Source organism: Culicoides brevitarsis, chromosome 3 (genome assembly GCF_036172545.1).
Source record: "Culicoides brevitarsis isolate CSIRO-B50_1 chromosome 3, AGI_CSIRO_Cbre_v1, whole genome shotgun sequence".
Classification (NCBI taxonomy): domain Eukaryota; kingdom Metazoa; phylum Arthropoda; class Insecta; order Diptera; family Ceratopogonidae; genus Culicoides; species Culicoides brevitarsis.
The window spans coordinates 16,631,914-16,652,132 of NC_087087.1; the positions used below are offsets into that span (position 1 = coordinate 16,631,914).

The 20,219-nt window shown below is 26.0% G+C and overlaps 1 protein-coding gene across 2 annotated transcripts in view; it reads right to left on the reverse strand.

The window, feature by feature from the left end:
* LOC134834001 (forkhead box protein O) overlaps positions 1-20,219 on the reverse strand; it is a 73,940-nt gene that overhangs the window by 52,767 nt on the left and 954 nt on the right. For both annotated transcript variants that reach the window (XM_063848511.1, XM_063848512.1), the window contains exons 2-3: positions 15,678-15,954; positions 13,082-13,314 (exon numbers count right to left, since the gene is read on the reverse strand). In XM_063848511.1, coding sequence (XP_063704581.1) covers positions 13,082-13,314; positions 15,678-15,897 — 453 coding nt within the window. In that variant the 5' untranslated portion in view covers positions 15,898-15,954. The remainder of the gene's footprint in view (positions 1-13,081; positions 13,315-15,677; positions 15,955-20,219) is intronic.

Consider the following 20,219-nt stretch of genomic DNA (forward strand, 5'->3'; position numbering starts at 1 on the left):
TAAACTAAATGCATTTAAAGCACACGAAAAGATAGACACGTTTGCATCGTTTTTTTTTTTTGCTTTACTCTGCGGTTTGGTTATAGAATTTGCACGTCACTGCGATCATGCGACGACTTGCAATCGGAAATTTACCTTTATTGATTGTTTGTCTGCGGTTGTAGTTTTTTTTCTAAACGTATTTCATTTTTTAAAAAAATATTTTTTATTTACTTCAGATAAAAACGATTGTCCGCTAATTTTTTTTTTTTTATTTTTTAAAAAAAAAAATTATTTCTTAAAATTAAAAATTAAGAAATATTTTAAAAAAATAAATTTTTCAATTTTTTCAAAATTTTTGAATTTCTTAAAATTTTTTATTTAATTTAATTTTAGGTCAAAAAATTTTAAATCCTGAATATTATGAATTAACAATGAAAAGTGGTAAGTAGAAACTTCATTTTCTAATTTGATCTTAAAAAATAAGTAAAATGTTTTTAAAAACTGTAAACAAAATTTTATGAAAAATGATAAAATGGATTTTCAAAAGGCTTTACCGAATTAAGTAGCAAGTATTTTAATTTAATTATTATTTTTTTATTTTATTTTCTAATTAATTTTTTCTTTCAGACACACTCACTTATTAGAAAAAAAAGTTAAAACCAGCTCTAGATGGCGCCACTGAGGACCGAAAGGAGCCTAGTTGACATTGGCATAGTTTGAGATCAGTTTAGTTCGTACCACGATGCAAACAAGTCGAAAAATAAAACCTAATAATTAAAAAGAAAACCTTCGTAAACCTTGGAAAGCAAAAAACCTCTGGAAAAGTTTTTGGCTCTAAAGAGTCCTATTGTACTTCATACTGTGAAATCGTAAGCTTTCTCAGTAAATGCCGAGGAATGGGTCTTAGCTTTTTACCTGTCATCCCAAGCAGGCGCCCTCAAAATTCACTCAGCTCTCCCAGAAGGTCCCAAAGGGTTTCTAAAAGATCTCAGTAAATTTTGAGCACGATTGGAGTCAGAAAAGTTTTTCATGATTTCGAGTCTCGAACCGACGACCTTACGCTCATCAGTCAGATACGCTAACCACTGTACTAAGCTGACTCCCCAGAAGCTCGCTACCCTATGTGCGAAAAACGGGTCAGATTGATCAAATTGACCTTAATCAGGGAATTTTTGATCCCTTAGTCGATCAATTTGTTCCATTGAGGATTTTTTGATCCCTTAAGGGATCAACCTGATCCCCTTTCGAGTCGGTGATCTGCAAACCCGAAAAATTGAACCATTTAAGAGATCATTTTGATCACTTAAGAGATCAATATGAACCTTTCTAGTGGTCAATTTCATCCATTCAAGTGATCAATTAAAGGGATCATATTGTCCACTTAAGGGATCAAAATGACATCTTTAATGATTAAATTTTTCGGGTCTGCGGTTGAACAACTCGAAAGGGGGTCAGGTTGATCTCTAAAGAGATCATATTGGACCCTTAACGGTACAAATTGATCCCTTAAGAGATCAAAAAATTCCCTTAAGGGATCAATCTGGCCCGTTTTTAGCCTATAGAGCAAAACCAATAATTTCTTTAAAATACGCTCAAATAATTTTCAGCATGACTTTTTTTTAACCACATTTGAAATGAAACACAATGCGCGTCAAGACATAAAATTATTGGTTTTGTGAATGGAATCGAAGTGTAACAAAAATATCTTCATTTTGTGGTCGATCGATGACTTCTTCTTCTTCAAAGCAAAAAGAACTAAACCAAAGCGATGTTACTTAGTTCGTGGGAAGATGTGGTCTCTGGAGTGTCTTTAATTAAAAAAGTTTCCTCTTTTTTTCGGAACAATCGACCTTCATAAGGGAAAAGAAACTTTCAAAAAAAAGTCGTAAAATTTTGGCACGAAAGTAAAAGTCGACGTGTGTCATTAACGAAATTTCTTTTTTTTTTTTCTTGAAACACTAAACAACATACTTCGTTACAATAAAAAAGAATAATCATAATATCCTGTTACATATAAGAAACTCCCTCCCTCCCTTTTTGTGCGAAACCGTAACATCAAGTCATCATCAACTTATCGCTCAAGTACCTTTTTTGTTTGATGAATGATATTGAAAATATGACATGATAATACAGTGATAATGAATCTTGTGTGGATTTTTTGTTTTTTTTCCCTCAATATTATCATCGTCATGATGTCTTTTGAAAGTACAAAAGAGACGAATAGAGATTATTATTAGAAGAAAGTATTAGGGACAAAAAATGTTAATAAAAGACTCATTAGGATTAAATTACGGCGCTTAGTTGCCAGACGTGGGCATTACGAACTGGTTTCAACTGGATTTCAGCCAGAAACAGGTGATGTGAAGTGACAACTTCATGAATATTAAAATTTTGAGCGAGCGAGCGGCAACAAGGAATTTCAAACATTTGCAGTGATTTGCATCTGGAAAGAATTTGATGAGTGAATCATTTTATTTTATATCACGTTTTTGAAAATTGCATCAAAAGCGCTAATTGAGGAGGAAGTAGGTCTTTTTATTTAAAAAAAAATGTAAAAAAAAAATTAATTTGCATAATTAAAAAAAAGCCAAGAAATTATTTAATTTTTCTTAAAAGTTTTATTTTTTTTATAAAAAATTTAAAAAATAAAAATATGAAATAAAAAAATTTTTTTTTAATCAATAAAAATAAAAATAAAATTAAATTATATTTTAAATTAAATTAAATAATTAAAAAAGTTAAAATTTCATTTTATTTAATTTAATCAATTAATTTTATTTTAATTTAATTAAATTTAATTTTTTAATAAAATAAATTAAATAAATATTAATTTAAAATTTAAAAAATTAAAGAATTAAAGCTTTAAAAATAAAAGCTTTTTTTAAATTAAAAAAATTAAATTTAATTAATTTGACTATATTTAATTTAATTTAATTAATTGATTTAATTTAATTAAATTTAATTTTTAAATAAAATAAATTAAATAAATATTAATTAAATATTTTAAAAATTAAAGAATTAAAGCTTTAAAAATAAAAGCTTTTTTAAATTAAAATTAAATTAAATTAAATTAAATAATTAAAAAAGTTAAAATTTCATTTTATTTAATTTAATTAAATTTAATTTTTTAATAAAATAAATTAAATAAATATTAATTTAAAATTTTAAAAATTAAAGCTTTAAAAATAAAAGCTTTTTTTAAATTAAAAAAATTAAATTAAATTAAATAATTAAAAAAGTTAAAATTTCATTTTATTTAATTTAATCAATTAATTTAATTAAATTTAATTTTTTAATAAAATAAATTAAATAAATATTAATTTAAAATTTAAAAAATTAAAGAATTAAAGCTTTAAAAATAAAAGCTTTTTTTAAATTAAAAAAAAATAATTTAAATAAAAAATTAAATTTTAAAATAAATTAAATAATTTAAAATGTTTTAATTTGATTTAATTTAATTTAATTCAAAATTTAATGTTTTGATAAAATAAATTAAATAAATAAATATTAATTTAAATTTTTTTTCGAATAAAAACTAATCCAAAAGACACTTAAGTCATTTTAAATATTTACTTAAAAAATCAAAAACTGCATCAACTTCTCATCGTATCTTCATTAAAATCATATAAAAAACCGTGACAGTTACCGCAATACACCTGACATGACAACTTAACTTGACGCAAGGTCATTGTCGAACCAACGCACAAACATCGCAGACAAGCCCAAAAATAAAAATTTCATCCACTGTCATGTCAAAACGAAATGGCAACAAAGACCACTTTTGACACATAATTGATTATCATATCCATTTGCTTGATCACTACTGATGCCTGCCAGCCTGCCTCCGCATCGTCGCGAACCGCTGGGTCTAACGATTTAATTATCGCACATGTGCTAAACACATAACCGTGCTTAATAAATTAATATAAAAAGTGCGAAGAATCTCTTCTCACTTCTGCTCTCGCTGACTCTCTTGAACAAAAAAAAATCTGCAATAAATTTCGGGTGGTAAATAAATCCCGAACTCAAAAATTTGTCTGGTCAATATTTTCGTCAGTAGCCCAAAAAAAATTTTTTTTTTTTCGAAAATCATCAATCAGGTGAATCATCATTATTATCGATGATAGAGCTACGAACCGTGAAGAGAGTCGTTGCCACAGTAACAATTTATTTTTAGACACGATTAGATCACAAAAGTTCCTCCCTACAAGCGTTGCGGACAAGGTTATCCCTTTTTAGCCACATGACGGCAATTTTACAGCTGTTAAGCAAACTAGTTCAGGCTCCGCGTTACTTCAATGAAAAAGGGATGACCTTCGTCAATTAATTGAATTGAGTAAATTTGACGTGCGGTGTCACGATTAGAATGGTCGCGCATACGTTCAAGAGACACAAAAGATCGTTTTAACAAAGCGTCGTTCTATATTTAGCGATTGTCTATTTATAACAATTTTTGGCTTCTGCAGTGTTTCACTCGTTTTTTTTTGTTGCTTTAATTCGATTCACACACTCAAAAAAAGACATAAAATTGACACTAAATTTTTTTGCCGCTCGCTGGATTTCAATGAACTCGAACTGCGCGAAAGATCTTTGAAAGTCAAATTTTATGTAGATTTTTTTTTGTCGCGTGTGATGCAATCAGGATGCATTTTTAGACATATTCGCGACGAGACGCGACGCGTTGTCGTCATCACATCACGCGAGACAAATTCTTTCGCAAGAAGGAAGAAGAAGAAAATTTTTCTATTTTTATCACTCGAAACTATGTCGAGTTGCAATTCTCTAAAAAATTCAATTGGATGCGTGTGCAAGCACATGTTGCGATGATTGTGATTCGAGAAAATTGACTTGGAATTCCACAAAACGGAAAGAAAGTTTAAAAAGTTGCTGGAGGAGAAGAAATGGCAATATTAGTGGATTTTGATATCGTTAAATACGATTTGAACCACGTGGTTAATTTAGTCACGTGACTTTTTTCAAATTTTTTAATTTTTTCAGGTCACGTGGTTTGAAATTTTCTTAGGTCACGTGGTTTAAAAAAAATGATTAAGAATAAAATTTTCCTTAATCACTTTTTTTAAACCACGTGACCTAAGTGCTTTGAAGATTTCTTAGTTGAAGTGGTTTGAAAATTTCTCAGATCACGTGGTTTCAAAAATTTTAAGATCACTTAGTTTAAGAAAATTTCAGGTCACGTGATTTAAAAATTTTTTATGAGATCTTAACAATTTTCTGGCAAGGATATTTGAAGTTTTTCCAGTCACGTGGTCAAAAAATTTATAAAATCACATCAAAATAAACCACGTGGTTTTATAAATTATTGACCACGTGACTGGGAAAACTTCAAATAACGTTGCCTGAAAATTGTTTGAATTCCATATGAAATTTTCAAACCACGTGACCTGAGAAATTTTTAAAACCACGTGACCTAAGAAATTTTTAAACCACGTGACCTGAGAAATTTTCAAATCACGTGACCTAAGAAACTTTTTAAAACCACGTGACCTAAGAGAATTTTAAACCACGTGACCTGAGATATTTCACCATAAGCGGTAACATCGCAGTTTTTCTTCGAAATGCGGTAGAAAAAAATTGATTAACTTGAGCTCATGTTTCAAACAAATTGTGGCACAGATTTTTTATTATTTCATTGTGTGTCATTATTTAAATTTATTCATCTTTCATACTCTTATTGACACACACACGAAAATTTTTTCTGCTTTATTTTTCGAGTGTATTCTAATAAATATATCTTTCATCTCAAAAAAAAAGAAGAAGAAAAATTTGTATCCATAACTTAGAGTGATGTGATGCCTTTTAGGCAATTTATCTGCATGCGCTCGCATATTATTACATTACCGACAGCAGTTACACGAAGACGAATTTGACAGGCAGCCCTATTTTCCATAGCGAGGTTTCATTTCATTATTTGATTTGTGTGTCTTCTTCCAACTTCTTTCTCTCATATGCAAAGTGATTGATTTTTCATATTTTCTTTTATTCCAAAGTCAAAATCAGTTCAAAAACCTGACAACCCCGCAAGTCAGTCTGGATACAATGAAAAAAAAAAGAAAGAAACGGAACGAGGGCTAATACAATATTTATTATTATTATCTGTTGTAAATACAAATATGAATCAAATCAAATCAGGAGATCTCCCTATGGCGAGTGTCCCACAAAAAAAAACTTTGCATGACGAAATGTGACGACGACGACGACAAGAGAAGTGAAATGAATATGTAAATCATCATCAAATTTGATTGCGATTTATATTTTAATATTTTATTCAAAAAGGATGCACTCATGGCTCAGCTCTTTATGCTGATGACGCTCTACTTATTCGAGTTTATTTATTTAAATCACATCTATTTACTATTTTATTAGTTAGTATTATGGTGATTGTCGGAGAAGTTGTAATAATCTAGAAAACGCAGCAGGATTTCCATACTATATTTTTTTTTTTGAGTGGAATCGAGGGTGTACAAAAATTAAAGTAAAATAAGGAATTTAAATTTTTTGATACACAAAAATTTGAAAATGTATTTGAGCAAAAATTTTCTTTTTACTCCAGGTTTAAATTAAATTTTTATTTATTTTTATTTTATTTTTTTTATTTATTTTTAAATTTAAATAAAAAAAAATTAATGAATTATTTTGATAATGATAATTATGGTCAAAGCCCAGACAATTTTTTTAAATATTTAATAATTTTAGGTAATAATTTTATAATGGATGGTCAATAATTTGTTACGGTGGCTAAATACATAGCAAAATATCAAGTGGTAAGTCCCAGTTGATGATTCATTTCTAGGTAAGTTTTAGTTTTTATGGCCTAAAATGGTCACGAAATTCAAAATTATTAACTTTGATTATTTTTCAGCTATTTTGTGACTTAAAGATATCACAAAAACTTCAAGAAAAAATTTTTAAAGCAATTTCTAGACTTCTTTCCTTAACATACGAACCTGAATGCTGAACAATGAGTAAGAAAAAATGAAAAAAGCTGCTGAAGGCGAAATTTAAGCAGCTTCAAAATTTATCAACCAACAAAATTGATCTGATGCTTTAGCTTTAAAATTAGTTTGGCTGGCCCAATCGCTGGTGAATTTTTGTTCTTTTTTCGTATCTTTATATGTTTTATCTTATGACGACTGTAATGGAAAATACCTCACCAATCTGGGCCAAAAAGGATGACAGTCGAGATTCCAAGAAATTCATCCTACCCAGTGGGACGAAATAACCTTTTTTTAAGGCCCTCAAACTTTTACATAGAGAAATTCCAAGATTTTTATTTTTTTTTTAAATTAAAAAAATGGAAAAAACATTTTTTTCTAAAAAAATAAAAATTTTGGAATTTTTAAGTAAAACTAGTGTTACCCGTAAACTTTGTTCAACGTACCCTCCGTATTTTTTTGTTTTAAAAAACAGAATTCCACTCTTAAAAAATGCAGCTTTAACTTTCTATTTAATCATGGAAGCTTGAATTGGCAGCCAGAGGTTGAGAATAACTTTCATCTGAATTATTCTTGACTGATTTTCAAAACTGTAGTCATACTCTGAAAAGAACTCAGAGTAACTCAAAGGATTTTTTTGAGTAACTCACGAGTTTTCATTACTTGATCTAATTTTTCCAGGAATTTTCCAGTTCCAAAACCTCTTAATGGTCAAACTTGACATACCACAAAAAAATTCCAAAGAGATTTATTTGGTAAAATTTAAGTGATTGCATTTCAAAATTCATATGGCGCCATCCATTTACGGCGTCGGAAATTTGAGAGGGGGTGGGGGTCCATAGATTTCCGATGGATTTCGACGTAGGGGGAGGGGGGTAAAAGGAAAATACGACGTCGTATAAATTCTCTCTAGTTAATATTTTTTGTTGTAATTTGTCAGTAATATTTAAGTGCTTCAAAATTTTTTGATCTGTTTTTCAACTTACTGAGTAAACATGTACAATTTTTCCCAAATTTCTATTTAAATTTGAGCTAAATATTAAACAATTTTTCTTGAAAAGGGGGGGGTATATTTAGCTAAAAAGTACGTCGTAAATTAAGGGAATCTTTAAATTCCGACGGTTTCCGATTATAACCCCCCCCCCCCCCGGGGGTCAAAAATGTCCTTTTTTATCCGACGCCGTAAATGGATGGCGCCATATGAAATTAAAGTTGCAATTGGTAAAGCGTTTTTAAATTTTTATGAGCTTAACATAGCTTCAGAAATACTCTTTAAACAACTTTAAGAAAAATATCCCCTAATTCTAGACTTCTATTAATCAGCAACGTGCATCAAAATTGCATCCGAATATTGTCTAGAGAATCATTGGTCAAAGTTCATCATGACGACACGTCTTCCTGTTCTTCAAAATCACCTTTTGTAAAATATGCATAAAATAAATATGCACACACTGCAAAGTTACGGACAAGTTCAAGAACGGACCCGTAATTCCATTATTATTATGCAACAAAATCGATTCTCTGGAATGTTATATTTTGCCATACACGACGACGACGACGACCCTAACCCATCGACATGGCATTAGTAGTTGTGTCTACACTACAGGCAAAAATGTATTAAAACAACGTAACAAAAAAAAATATTTTTAGTTTGCAGTAGTTTTGTCTCTCTTTCCGCAAATGCCAGTGTGTCTGTGTACTTGTGTGTTTGTGCAAACGAGACACATACTCAAAACATAAACAAACGTTATGTAATTTTTATCCTATTTCATTTTTATAATCCTTTTACCTCTCTTCGCACTTTGCCATCGGCATGACGTCGCGTCATCGACTCTCTTCGTTCCGCTGGTCGATTAAAAAAAATATAAAAAATATTTTTTAACAAAAAAAAAGTCAAGGTCATGCGTTATTATTATGTTTTTCGTTGTATTATGATTTATGGCTAATAAATTCAATTTTTGCAGGTAGCATTTGGCAAGTGACCGACCGGTTTCTTCGAAGCAGCTGATACGAATTTTTTAGTGCATATCCACCCAATGCTGCTAATTTTCACACTTTTTTTCTTACTTTCCTCGCAGAATTTAGCAAAGAAAAATTTTTTTATTCGTATCATCATTGAATCAGATAATAATATCATCTAGAGATTGCAAAATTAAGAAATTTGTGCAGCAAAGTGTTGTGAATGCGCTTGATGAACTCATTTAATTAGCACAAGACGATATGCATCTCTTATGGAGCTTTTGTAAATTATATTAAGAGATAATAATAACTAAATTTAATTCAATTGTAAGTTTTGCGATGCAACAATTTTAATGCGATAATTATGAGAAATTTATCATTTTGAGTTATTGCTTCGTGCTGTGTTCACTTTTAATTAATTGAAAGAGTTAATTGCATTCAAATGAGACGCTCTCGGATATAATTTGAATTCCGAGTTACATTGCGGAACAAGAGTTCGTCATTGAACGTAAATTGTTGTTAATTTGTGAATTCTAGAGTTTATTTTTCGTGATTTTACGGATTTATAAAAGAATTTTATTCTTTTTTTCAGATTTTGCATCTTAAGTAAGTTTTTTAAAGTAAATATTTAAATCTCAAAAAATTAAATATTTTTTTTTAAAGTTGATTCCACCCGAAATATTTTATTAATTTGAAAAATAAATAATTTTATGAATTAAAAACAATTAATAATTAAATAAATAAAAATTAAATTTAAAAAAAATTAAAATTAAATTAAAATAAAATTTTTTTTATTTAAATTATTTTTATTAAAAAAATTAATTTTAATTATTTTTAAAAAATTTTTTTTTAAAAATTTTTTTTTAATTTTTTACAAAATTTTAAAATTATATTTTAAATAAATAAATTATATTCAAATTAAAATTATTTAAAATTAAATAAATCAAATTAAATTATCTTCAAAAATATAAAAAAAAGAATTAAATTTTTAATTTAAAGAAAATTAATTAATTTTTTCTCTAAAAAAAAATTTTTTTAAAATTTTGATTGATTTTTTAATTTAAGAAAAAAAATTTAATTTTTTTTTTTTATTAATAAAAATTATTTTTATTTTTTAAACAAAAAAAAAATATTATTTTAATTTCTCTTTTAGCAAAAAAATTAAATTTAAAAAAATTTAAATAAATTAAATTTAAATAAATTAAAATTAAATTTAAAAAAAAAAATTAAATTTTTTTAATTTTAATTTTTTTTATTTATTTTTTTTTTGTTTTTTTTTAATTAATTAAAAAAATTGCTACTTTTGCCTTGAACCAAATAATTTATATGAAATTCGATCCCATCAAAAATTTATGAAAATGATCCAGGAAACATTTTTTTTTCTTTTGAATTTTTACCTTTTTACCTTCGTCGAATTAAATTAAAGAAAAAAACTTGTCTCAAATCTTGTTCAAATAATCTAAAACGCAATATTTTTATTAACTTTAAAAAATGACGCATTTTTGCTGCCAATTTGGCAAACGAGCATCAAGCGTCTCTTAAACACCTTTTTAATAACTCTTATTAAGTCTCTTGTCTGCCAGAACATAAAAACCCGAATATACAAACAATTTACATCCGTTTCCTGTCGTCTTTCTCCTGATGCCCTTCTACTTAGTTACAGAAGTTACTCACTCACACACTCGAGCAAAAAAAAAGCGAAGAAGAAAGAGAAAAATGATTTATCCTGAAATTCATTCATATTATCGCACTTATGTCGTTCTATTGCTTCGTATTTATTATTTTTGTGCACGCCACAGAACGTCTGAGGCAATTTATAATATTATCACTCTTTTATAGCTTCTTTTGTCTAACGATACGCTGCCAACTACAACGAACGATGACGCTTTAAATGTTTGTACTTAATACAAATAATAATAAAAAGGAAGAAATTACGATGTGAGAAGGCGTTAAATTGCTCAACGATTCATTTGTTGCATGTTCTCAGTGCACTTTCGCATCAAATATGACAGAAAATGACTCAATTCGGGGGGCGTTAAACTGTAAAATTGTTGTCGAGAAGTAATTATTGTCTTTGTGACCTTTTCTCCTCTTTTCCAAAAGTTTTCCATAAAATATTTTTTTTAAATGCAAAAAAAAAATTGTTACATTGTGTCATATCATTACCGTATCAGATGCGATGTCATGTTCTTTGCGAGACGTTATCATGAAATTTTTCTATTATTCTCTCGATTTACGCTAACAATGTCGTTTTTTGTCGTCGTCTTTGTTGAAAATCGCTCCTTTGTATCTTCTTTTTTTTTTGTTTGTTGGATTCTAGTCAAGTCACACACGAACAAGGTCTTATCATGAACAGTACTTGAAATAATGACATAGAAATAGTTGAAGTTCTAAGTGGAAAAGGGAAACTTGATCGCATTTTACGTTACATAATAAATTTGCGAAATAAAATTTATTTCCAAGAATTTTAAATTTTTTTATTTTTTTTTTTATTTTTTAAATTTTTTTATTTTTTTTTTAAATTTAATTAAATTTTTTAAATTAAAAAATTAAATTAAATTAAATAATTAAATTAGGTAAATTTTTTTTAAATTTATTTTAAATTTAAATTTAAAAAAATAATTTAAATTCAAAATTAAATTAAATTAAATTTTAAAACATTTTCCAAATATAAAGACTAAATAAAATTTAAAAATTATTTATATTTCATTTAATTTATTTTTTTTTTAATTTTATATGCCTATTTTTAAATATTAATATCTCAACTAATTTATTTTTTAATTATTAAATAATAAAAAAATTAATTCTTAAAAAAAAATAAATTTCTTAAAAAGCCTTTCAAAAAGCTTCAATTTAAGAACTTATTTCTTTACTAATTTTTCATTCCTTTTTTAATTTTCACGATTTTTTTATTTGCAATTTTTTGAAATAAATTTTAAATAAAATCCCAAAGCTTCCATAATTTTACAAGATTTTTTTTATTTAATTATTTTTTATTTATTTTTTTTAAATTATTTTTTCTTACTTCATGAACTTATCTTAAATTTTTACTCAAATTGGTTTAATTTTATTTAATTTTCCACAATTTTCCAAAGTTTTTTTTAAATTATTCGCAATAATTTTTGAAAATTAATTAAAATTTTTTAAATTTAGTTTTAATAAAAGCTTTAATAATTTTTAAAAATTTTTAAGGAATTTTTATAATTTTATTTAATAGTTTTTTTAAATTTTATTTTTTTTTTTTTTAAATTTTTTTTCTTCATTCAATTTAATTATTATTATTTAAATTTTATTTTTAAATTTTATTTAATTTTTTTTTAATTTAAAAAAAGTTTTTTTTTAAGTATTTTTATTCTTTTTTAAATTTTTTAAAATTATTTTTTATTAATTTTTTTTTTAATTTAATTATTTTCAAATTTTTAATCATTTTTAATTTTTTTAAATTATTCAAATAAAATTATAAAAAATTATTTTAGTTTCATGGTTTTTCATGAATTTTCCGAAATTTCCATAATTTTCCATTTTAAAAATTTTTTTCCTATTTTTTTCAAAATCAAACTCGGACAACATCTCAACCACTAAACTGCATTTTTTTTCTAAAAACTCATTCATAAAAAACGAGGAAGATTTCTCACCCTCTCTTTCTTTAATGTACAACTTTTGCTTGTTGCGTCATATTCAATTACTTCATTTTTTTCTGCAATGGGGGAACAAGTAAGTACTTCGATCTTGAATGGCAAAAAGGAGGTGAAACCGATAAATATTTTTTTCACTCCTATCGTTATTTTTCAATTAGAGACCGAGACTTAATTTCCTTGAAATAACCAGTCAGTAGAGTTGTAGTTAGCTAGCAACTCAATCGTCGTCGTACGAACGTCACACACCTATTTTATTGCAAATTATCTCGTTTAAATTTTATTATAATATTGGCATAGTTTTCTCTATGCACACAGAAAATTTTTTTTTACTACTTTTAATAACTAGACGCCATATCGCGAATCTAACTGTCAAGTTTGTCAGCTGAGCCGCATTGAGCTGGTTGCGGTTTGTAACAATTTTTAACTCGTCCGAAAAAAATTTTTAAAAAAAATTTGATGACGCAAAACTTTTGCAAAAACCAGTTGACGTGACAATTTCATTGATTAGACGAAGTAAAAAATTTATTTGGTCAATTAAAAGTGACTTACCTTCCATCCAGCACTGCTATTTGAATCACCTTTGTCCTTAAAATACGGAACATTCTGTACCATCCACTCGTATATTTGGCTCAATGTCAAACGGTTATCTGTTGCAGATTGAATTGCTTGTGTAATTAGATCAGCATATGATAAATTGCCCCAGGCATTGCGACGCGATGAATTTTTCTTGGATGACCCGCTGACGGCATTGCCGCCCGTTGTCGGTGTTGGAGGGACACCAGCTAAAAAAAAAAAGAAAATTTGATTAAATTTATGTTTTTTTTGGAAAAGTTGTTTGCGAAATGCATTAAAGAAATTGAAATTCGATACGTTATCAATTGGCGAGTGGAGAGGGGCAAAAGTAGGACATTATCGTCTGATTTTGCTCGAGTTTGATAGTCAATACTAGTTTATTATTTAAGTTTTTTTTTATAAATGACGACGAGTCATTATCGTTATATATTGTACAATGTGCATGAAAGACAAGGAGGTCACATTTAATTGATTGGGTCAATTGATACGGAAACTGTTTTCATGATTTCTCATTAAAAATTGAAGAATAGATAAGTTAGTTCCATCTTTAGCCGTCGATCTATGGAGGCGCTGTTGTCGTTTTTTTAATTTTTTGGCGCCTTTTGATTTTTGCGGCTAAAAAATGAACTAAAATAAGAGTTTTTTTATGTTTTTCATATTTTTTTGTTGGAAATCTTCGAAATAAGAATAAAAAATTCATAAAAATTTAATTTTTAGAAACTGGGATTTAGAAATAATTTAATTAATTTAGAAATTTAAAAAAAATATTTTTATTTGTTTATTAGCATTATAATTAATTAAATAAATAATTAATTAATTTTAATTGAAATATTTAATTAAAAATATAATTATTAAAATAAAAAGTCATTATTAAAAATATAAAAAAAATAAATTTTTTTAAAAATATTTCGAAAGGGTTTAAAAATAAAGCTCTTCAAATTTTCATAGGATTTTTTTTAAATTTTTCTGAATATTTTTTTTTTAATTTTCTCAAAAAAAATTGCAATAACTTTCTTCGAGAATATGAAGAGCCCTCTTTTAAAACCCTTTAAAAAATATTTTTAAAAAAATTTCATTTGTATTTTTATTTAATATTTTTTATTATTTATTTATATTTAAAATGCTAATTAATTATATTTTTATTTTTTTTAATTTCTAAATTAATTTAATTATTTCTAAATCACATTTTCCAAAAATTAAATTTAAAAAATATGAATTTTCTATTGTTTATTCGATAAACTGTTTTAAATAATTTATTTTATGTATTTATTATTTTTTTTTTTATTTTTTATATTTTAATTTTTTTATTTTTGTTTTATTTTTTGAATAAATTTTTTTCAATAACTTTTTAATTCAAAATGAAAAATTATTAGAAAAATGTATTTTTAACTTTTAACCATTAATAATAATTTTTTTCTTTAAAAATTTATTTTTAAAAAATTTTAAACTTTTTTTTAAATTAATTTTGATTAATTAATTTTTAACCAAATCAATATTTTTTTAAATTTTTGTTTTTTATGGAAAAATAGAAGAGGAATTTTTAAATTTAAATAAAATAATTTTGATCATTTCTCACTACTTAAAACCTTTTTAAATCAAATTAAATTCTAAAATCCGCGATCTACTATTTTTAGTTCCAACATTGACCGTCAACGTCGCCCTTGTAGATCACGTTTTACAAGAGTGCCCTCAAGCCATGTGCGGCTAAATATTGCACTAACTATCATTTCTTGGTCACGTTTCCGCATCATCGTACACTTCATTGCCGCCTGCCTGTCCAACAGATCTTCCTATCTTATCGCAATCAAAAAACAAACATTTCCAGATTTTTTTTTTTTTTTTTGACAAAAACCCAAAAGATAAATACAATTTATTCCAAGCACGATCAAACTTGTAACCAATTGTAGATAAAGACAATTATTATATACATAACAAATGATGATGAACCATCCATTATTACAGTCACACATGAAATTGAAGTGAATTCACTACACGAAAAAAAGTCTAATTGCCCAGTAACAAAAAACTGAAACCTTGGAAATTGTAAAAATCATGACCTATCTCTATATAAATTGAGTTGGTTCGGAATTATAATTTAAAATTATTTTTTTTTATCAAAGTCGCATACAAACGACACAGATAGAACACAGCAAGAACTTGTTTGTCCTTGAACAGTCGTTTAGTTTAAAATTGACTAAAACTGTCTCGGCTTTATGTGCTTTTCGGGTGATCGAGACGTTTTATTAGTTTCGCGCATTTTTCGGATGAATAATGACGCTTTTGGGCGATTCATTAAAAATCAATAAAACGTTTGACACAAGCAGACGCTTTGTTGTCTGCTTTCAATCACTTTTTTGTGTGTGGGGATTTAGTGCTGCGACTGATAAAGCTCGTCGATGCGGATGGCAACAGCAACTACCTTTATCAGCGGTGTGATAATCAATTTTTTTTTTCGTTCCAGAGTGACACAAAAATTAATGAATGCAAGAGAGGTTATCAATTTTTTTTTTAGAATTTAGTCGAAGAGAGGAAAAAAGAGCTCAATTTCATTGAGGAGAGGTCATTCACTTACCCGTTGCCAATTGTTGATTGCTTGCCTTTGTGCTGCCCGGTTCTTCGGGCGGATCGACAAAGTTCTCGGGACGCGGCAGTGGCCATGTGTTCGAACGCGCTCTCGTTTGTGGCTCGAAGCCGTTTTCTTGGAGCTCGCCCAACGAGTCCATCGGGATACCGTCGTTCGAAATGTTCTCGAGTCTCGGTGGCGAGGGCCAGGGAGATCCAAAGCCGTTCATTGTGTGGTAGTAAATGTTGATGGGTGTCAGTTAACTGAGTTGAAACGAAAATTTTAGCTGTAAGTAAAAATTTTAAAAGATGGAAATTAGTTGAAAATTTAAAAAAAAAAAAAATTGAAAAAATTTTAAATAAATTTTCAAAAGATTTTTTAAAAATTTTTAGCGATATTTAAAAATATTTTGACTAATTTTATGTAATAATTTTTGAATTTTTTTTTTATATTTTTGAATTTTTGGAATATTTTTTTATACATCGAAAATTTTTTATTCTGATAAAACAATTTATTTAATAATTATTTTTGACAAAATTCTGAAATTTTGAATTAATTTTATTTTATACTTTTAATTTTTATTTATTTTTGAAAAAATCTTAAAATCTAAAAACTTTAGTCAATTGGTTTTTTTTTCACTTTACTTTTTAATTTTTTAAATTTAAAAAAAAAAAAAAATTCAAAAGATTTAGGAATTATCTAAAAAAATTATTTTAAGTTCAAAAATTAATTAAATTTATTAAAATTTCATTCAAAAATATTTTTTGTAAGTTTTAAAATTTTTTAATTTTTTAAAATTTTTATTTTGATTTTTTTTTTACTTATTTTATTTTTTTTTTCATTTTTGAATTTTTTAACTCAAAAGTTTTCAAAATTTTTTGACACCCACTTCAAAAAAAACCAAAAATAATGAAAATTTTATTTGTTTTTTAATTTTTACAAATTATGCATTTTTAACAGTTTTAAATATTAATTCAAGACTTTTTTAAATTAGATTAAATTAAAAATAATTTAATAATTAATAATCTTATAATTTTTTTTTAATTTTCTGAAATTTTTTCCATAATTTATTCGAAAAAGTAAAAATTTTTAAATGACACTCATTAGCTTTAAAAAAATGCATAAAATATCAAAAATTTTTCAATTTAATTTTTTGAAATTTGTGCAATTTTTTTAGAAATTTTTAAATATTAGTAAAAAAAAATTAAAATTAGGAAATATTTAAAGGAAAAATTAAAAATAATTTAAAAAAATTTTTTTTGTATGTTTTAAAATTTTCTAAAATATTTTTTCATAATTGGAATTTTTTTATTTAAAAATAAGTCAAAATTTTTACTTTACAAAAAAAGCATAAACCACAAAAAATTCTTTAATTCACTCATAACAAAAACACTGGACACCATCGAGAGCAAACAAAAATTGCGCATTAAATAAAATTTTTTTTGGCGTGAATTTTTGTGTGACTCATTAATCCGCACTTTATCTTCATTAATTCACGCGCCGCGCGTTTCTTCTCCTCATTCTCTCGCCATTATTAATATTTCTCAAAAAAAAAAAATTTCAGTGATAATGGTTCCGAGAAATTCATACTTAAACGCGCGTCGTGTCGTCACACATGCAATCATCATCATCAGTTTTCATTGAATTGAAACTACTTTTTTCGTTTCTTCAACGCGTTTATCTCAGCAGTGAGAGCGGCGATCAAACTGGTTAAAGCTGGATTGCAACGAAATCGAGGTCCGATAAAAGCATTTATTCGAAAACTAGACTCTTGATTGCCCGCTTTGACAATTTACATTTAAATAATTCTTTTTTTAAACGAGTTTTAATTTGAATAAAAAATAGATTAAATGCTGGCGCTTAACAACTCGAAAAAATTTAAAAAAAATCTTCTTCAGAAGAAAATTTTTTTTCTCGTAATTTTTTTTGAGGCGCGAAAAATATTCCTTGCAAAAAAAAATTGATCATCGAGGTTTTACGTCATCATTATCAGTAAACAATAACAAATATTTTGTTTTGACGGTGCTTTGTGTCAACTACCTCTTACCTACTCTACATTATAGTATCAACAATGTGTGATTTTGTGTACACGAAAAAAAAACAATATTTTTTTTAAACAAGTGATTCAAACAAAATATTTGACCTCACTTTTTTTTATCTTCGTTACAGTTGTTTTTTTATTATTTTTAATGATAAGCCAGTTATTACATAAAAAAAATCGGGGAAAATTCCCGAACAAAAATTCTCTTTTTTTCTCGCTCTCTCTCGAATTTTACGCGTTAAAATACACGCGTAAGCGGCCTTGATATAGCTAGTCACGCACACTCACGCAATTAAATCTATAAAGTTCCAATTAAAGACGAAGACGAGTGACTCAACTCGAATATTTTCTCTGTTTTGGACTCATTCGTCGACGATCGCTTCGGATAAAAAAAAATATATAAAATTAATTTGCATTTACTGTTAGATGGATTGAGTGTGAGCAATAAAATAAGACGCACATCGCACACTTACGCACTTTTTTAATGTTTCGACTTTTTTTTTTGACCAGCAAGTCTGTGAAGGTATCTTTCTAAGGTACGATTCTGAGAAATAAATTTTTTACAGAGAAGCAAAAAAAAATACACATAAAAGTTTGAAGGTTAGTGAAGTGACAGACAGATGTTTCAAGGAATTTATTTTTTTTTTTTAGTAAACTGTTAGAAGACTTAAATGACGAAAAAAAGTTTTTTGGAAGAATTTTCCAAAGACATTTTTTTTTTAATTAAATATGAATTTTAAAGAAAATTACAAAATAATAAAAAAATATTTTTTTTTAATTAATTAATTTAATTTCTAAGTAAGAATTTTGTTAAAAATTATTTAACATTCTTCGTTAATTTTTTTTTTCAAGTTAAAAAAAATAAAATAAAAACATTTAATTTTTAATTTTTTTTTTAATTTTTAAAACTTCAAAAAATATTTATTTTTATTATTTAAATAAATATTTAATGTTTCACTTTAAAAATAATTTTAAATTAAATATTATTTAATTATTAGCTTAATTTTATCAAATTGAATAAATTAAATATTAGAAGAAAAATATTAAACTTTAAAAAGAGTCAATGAAATCTATGAAAAAACTCCTTTTAAATTTATTTAAATATTTTTTTTATTTTTATATTATTTTTTTTTTGGTTTATTTATTTTCTTTTAAATTGATCAATGGCGTGTTATAAATATTTTATTATATTTTAAATCTCTAAAATATATATTTTTTTAAATTTCAGTAAATTTTAAATTAAATTAATTTATTATTTTAATTTATTAAATTAAATTAAATTTACTTATTTTTTTTTATTTCGGCCTAAATTGATTAATTAGGTATATTTTTTTTAATATTTTTAATCTCAAAAATATTTTTTTTCATTTCAGTATATTTTTAGTACAATTTTTATTTTTATTTTTATTTATTATTTTAATATAAATTATTTTATTTATTAAATTTAATTTAATTTTTAATTAAAAATTTAGAATTTAAAAAAATTATTGAGTGGTACAAAATCAAACATAAAAAATAATTAATTTATTTTAGAGCAATTTTTTTAAATTATCTCAAATTTATTATTTTTTAAAGAAATTTTATTTAGGCAATGTCAGGCGCTATGCGCACAACACCAACAGCAGCAATGCAAGTGATGTTGAACCTTCCCCCTTTGCATCTGTACTTAAAATCCGAAGCAATGAGGATCTTGTACAGACTGAAGCAACTGGGACAGGTATACACGAACTACTTAATTTTAAATTTAATTTTTTAATTAAAAAATGTCGAAAAAGAAAATTAAATTATTCTTCTTAATTAAATAGAATGATTCTTTCAAAAGTCTTAACGAAAAAAAAATTGTTTTGTCTTAGAAAAAAAATCAATAAACTCCAAATTGAGTGAGATTTCACAATTTTCTATCAAAATCAATGATATTCTCATTTTATTTATTTAAAAAAATCCAAAACAATTTTAATTTCAAATAAAATCCATCCGGTCCTCCGAAAAAAAAATATTTAATCGAAGTGCGCCTACAAAAAAAAATCAACTTGACAAAAAAATTCACGAAAAAAAAAGATCAAAGGCGAATAAATCACCCAAGTTCAAAAATCCATAAACTTGCAAAAAAAACACACAACTTTGTTGCAAGATAATTTTTCAATTCAAACACAGAAAAAAAACGAAGAAACAGAAAAAAAAGTGTCAAAAATTCCACGCGCGATCATCTCAAATTCACCGCCTCTCTGTCGCATTTTTCAGTCATTTTATATTCACTTCTATGACGATTTTATTTTATTTCATTTTTTTTTTGCTGTAGTTGTGCGCTGATGATAAGTAATACTAATCAAATCAAAATCGAGGTCCAGTTTATTCATTCAATTATATATTTTTAGTGCATAAACGACCCGTTCCTGTGTATTGTTGTCATTTTTGTCGCGCCGTACACGATGGTTGCCGCGGCGCGTTCATTTTATTACGTCTTAATAATCTTCTGGTCTTCTCATTTTCACAGGCAAAATCACTAATCG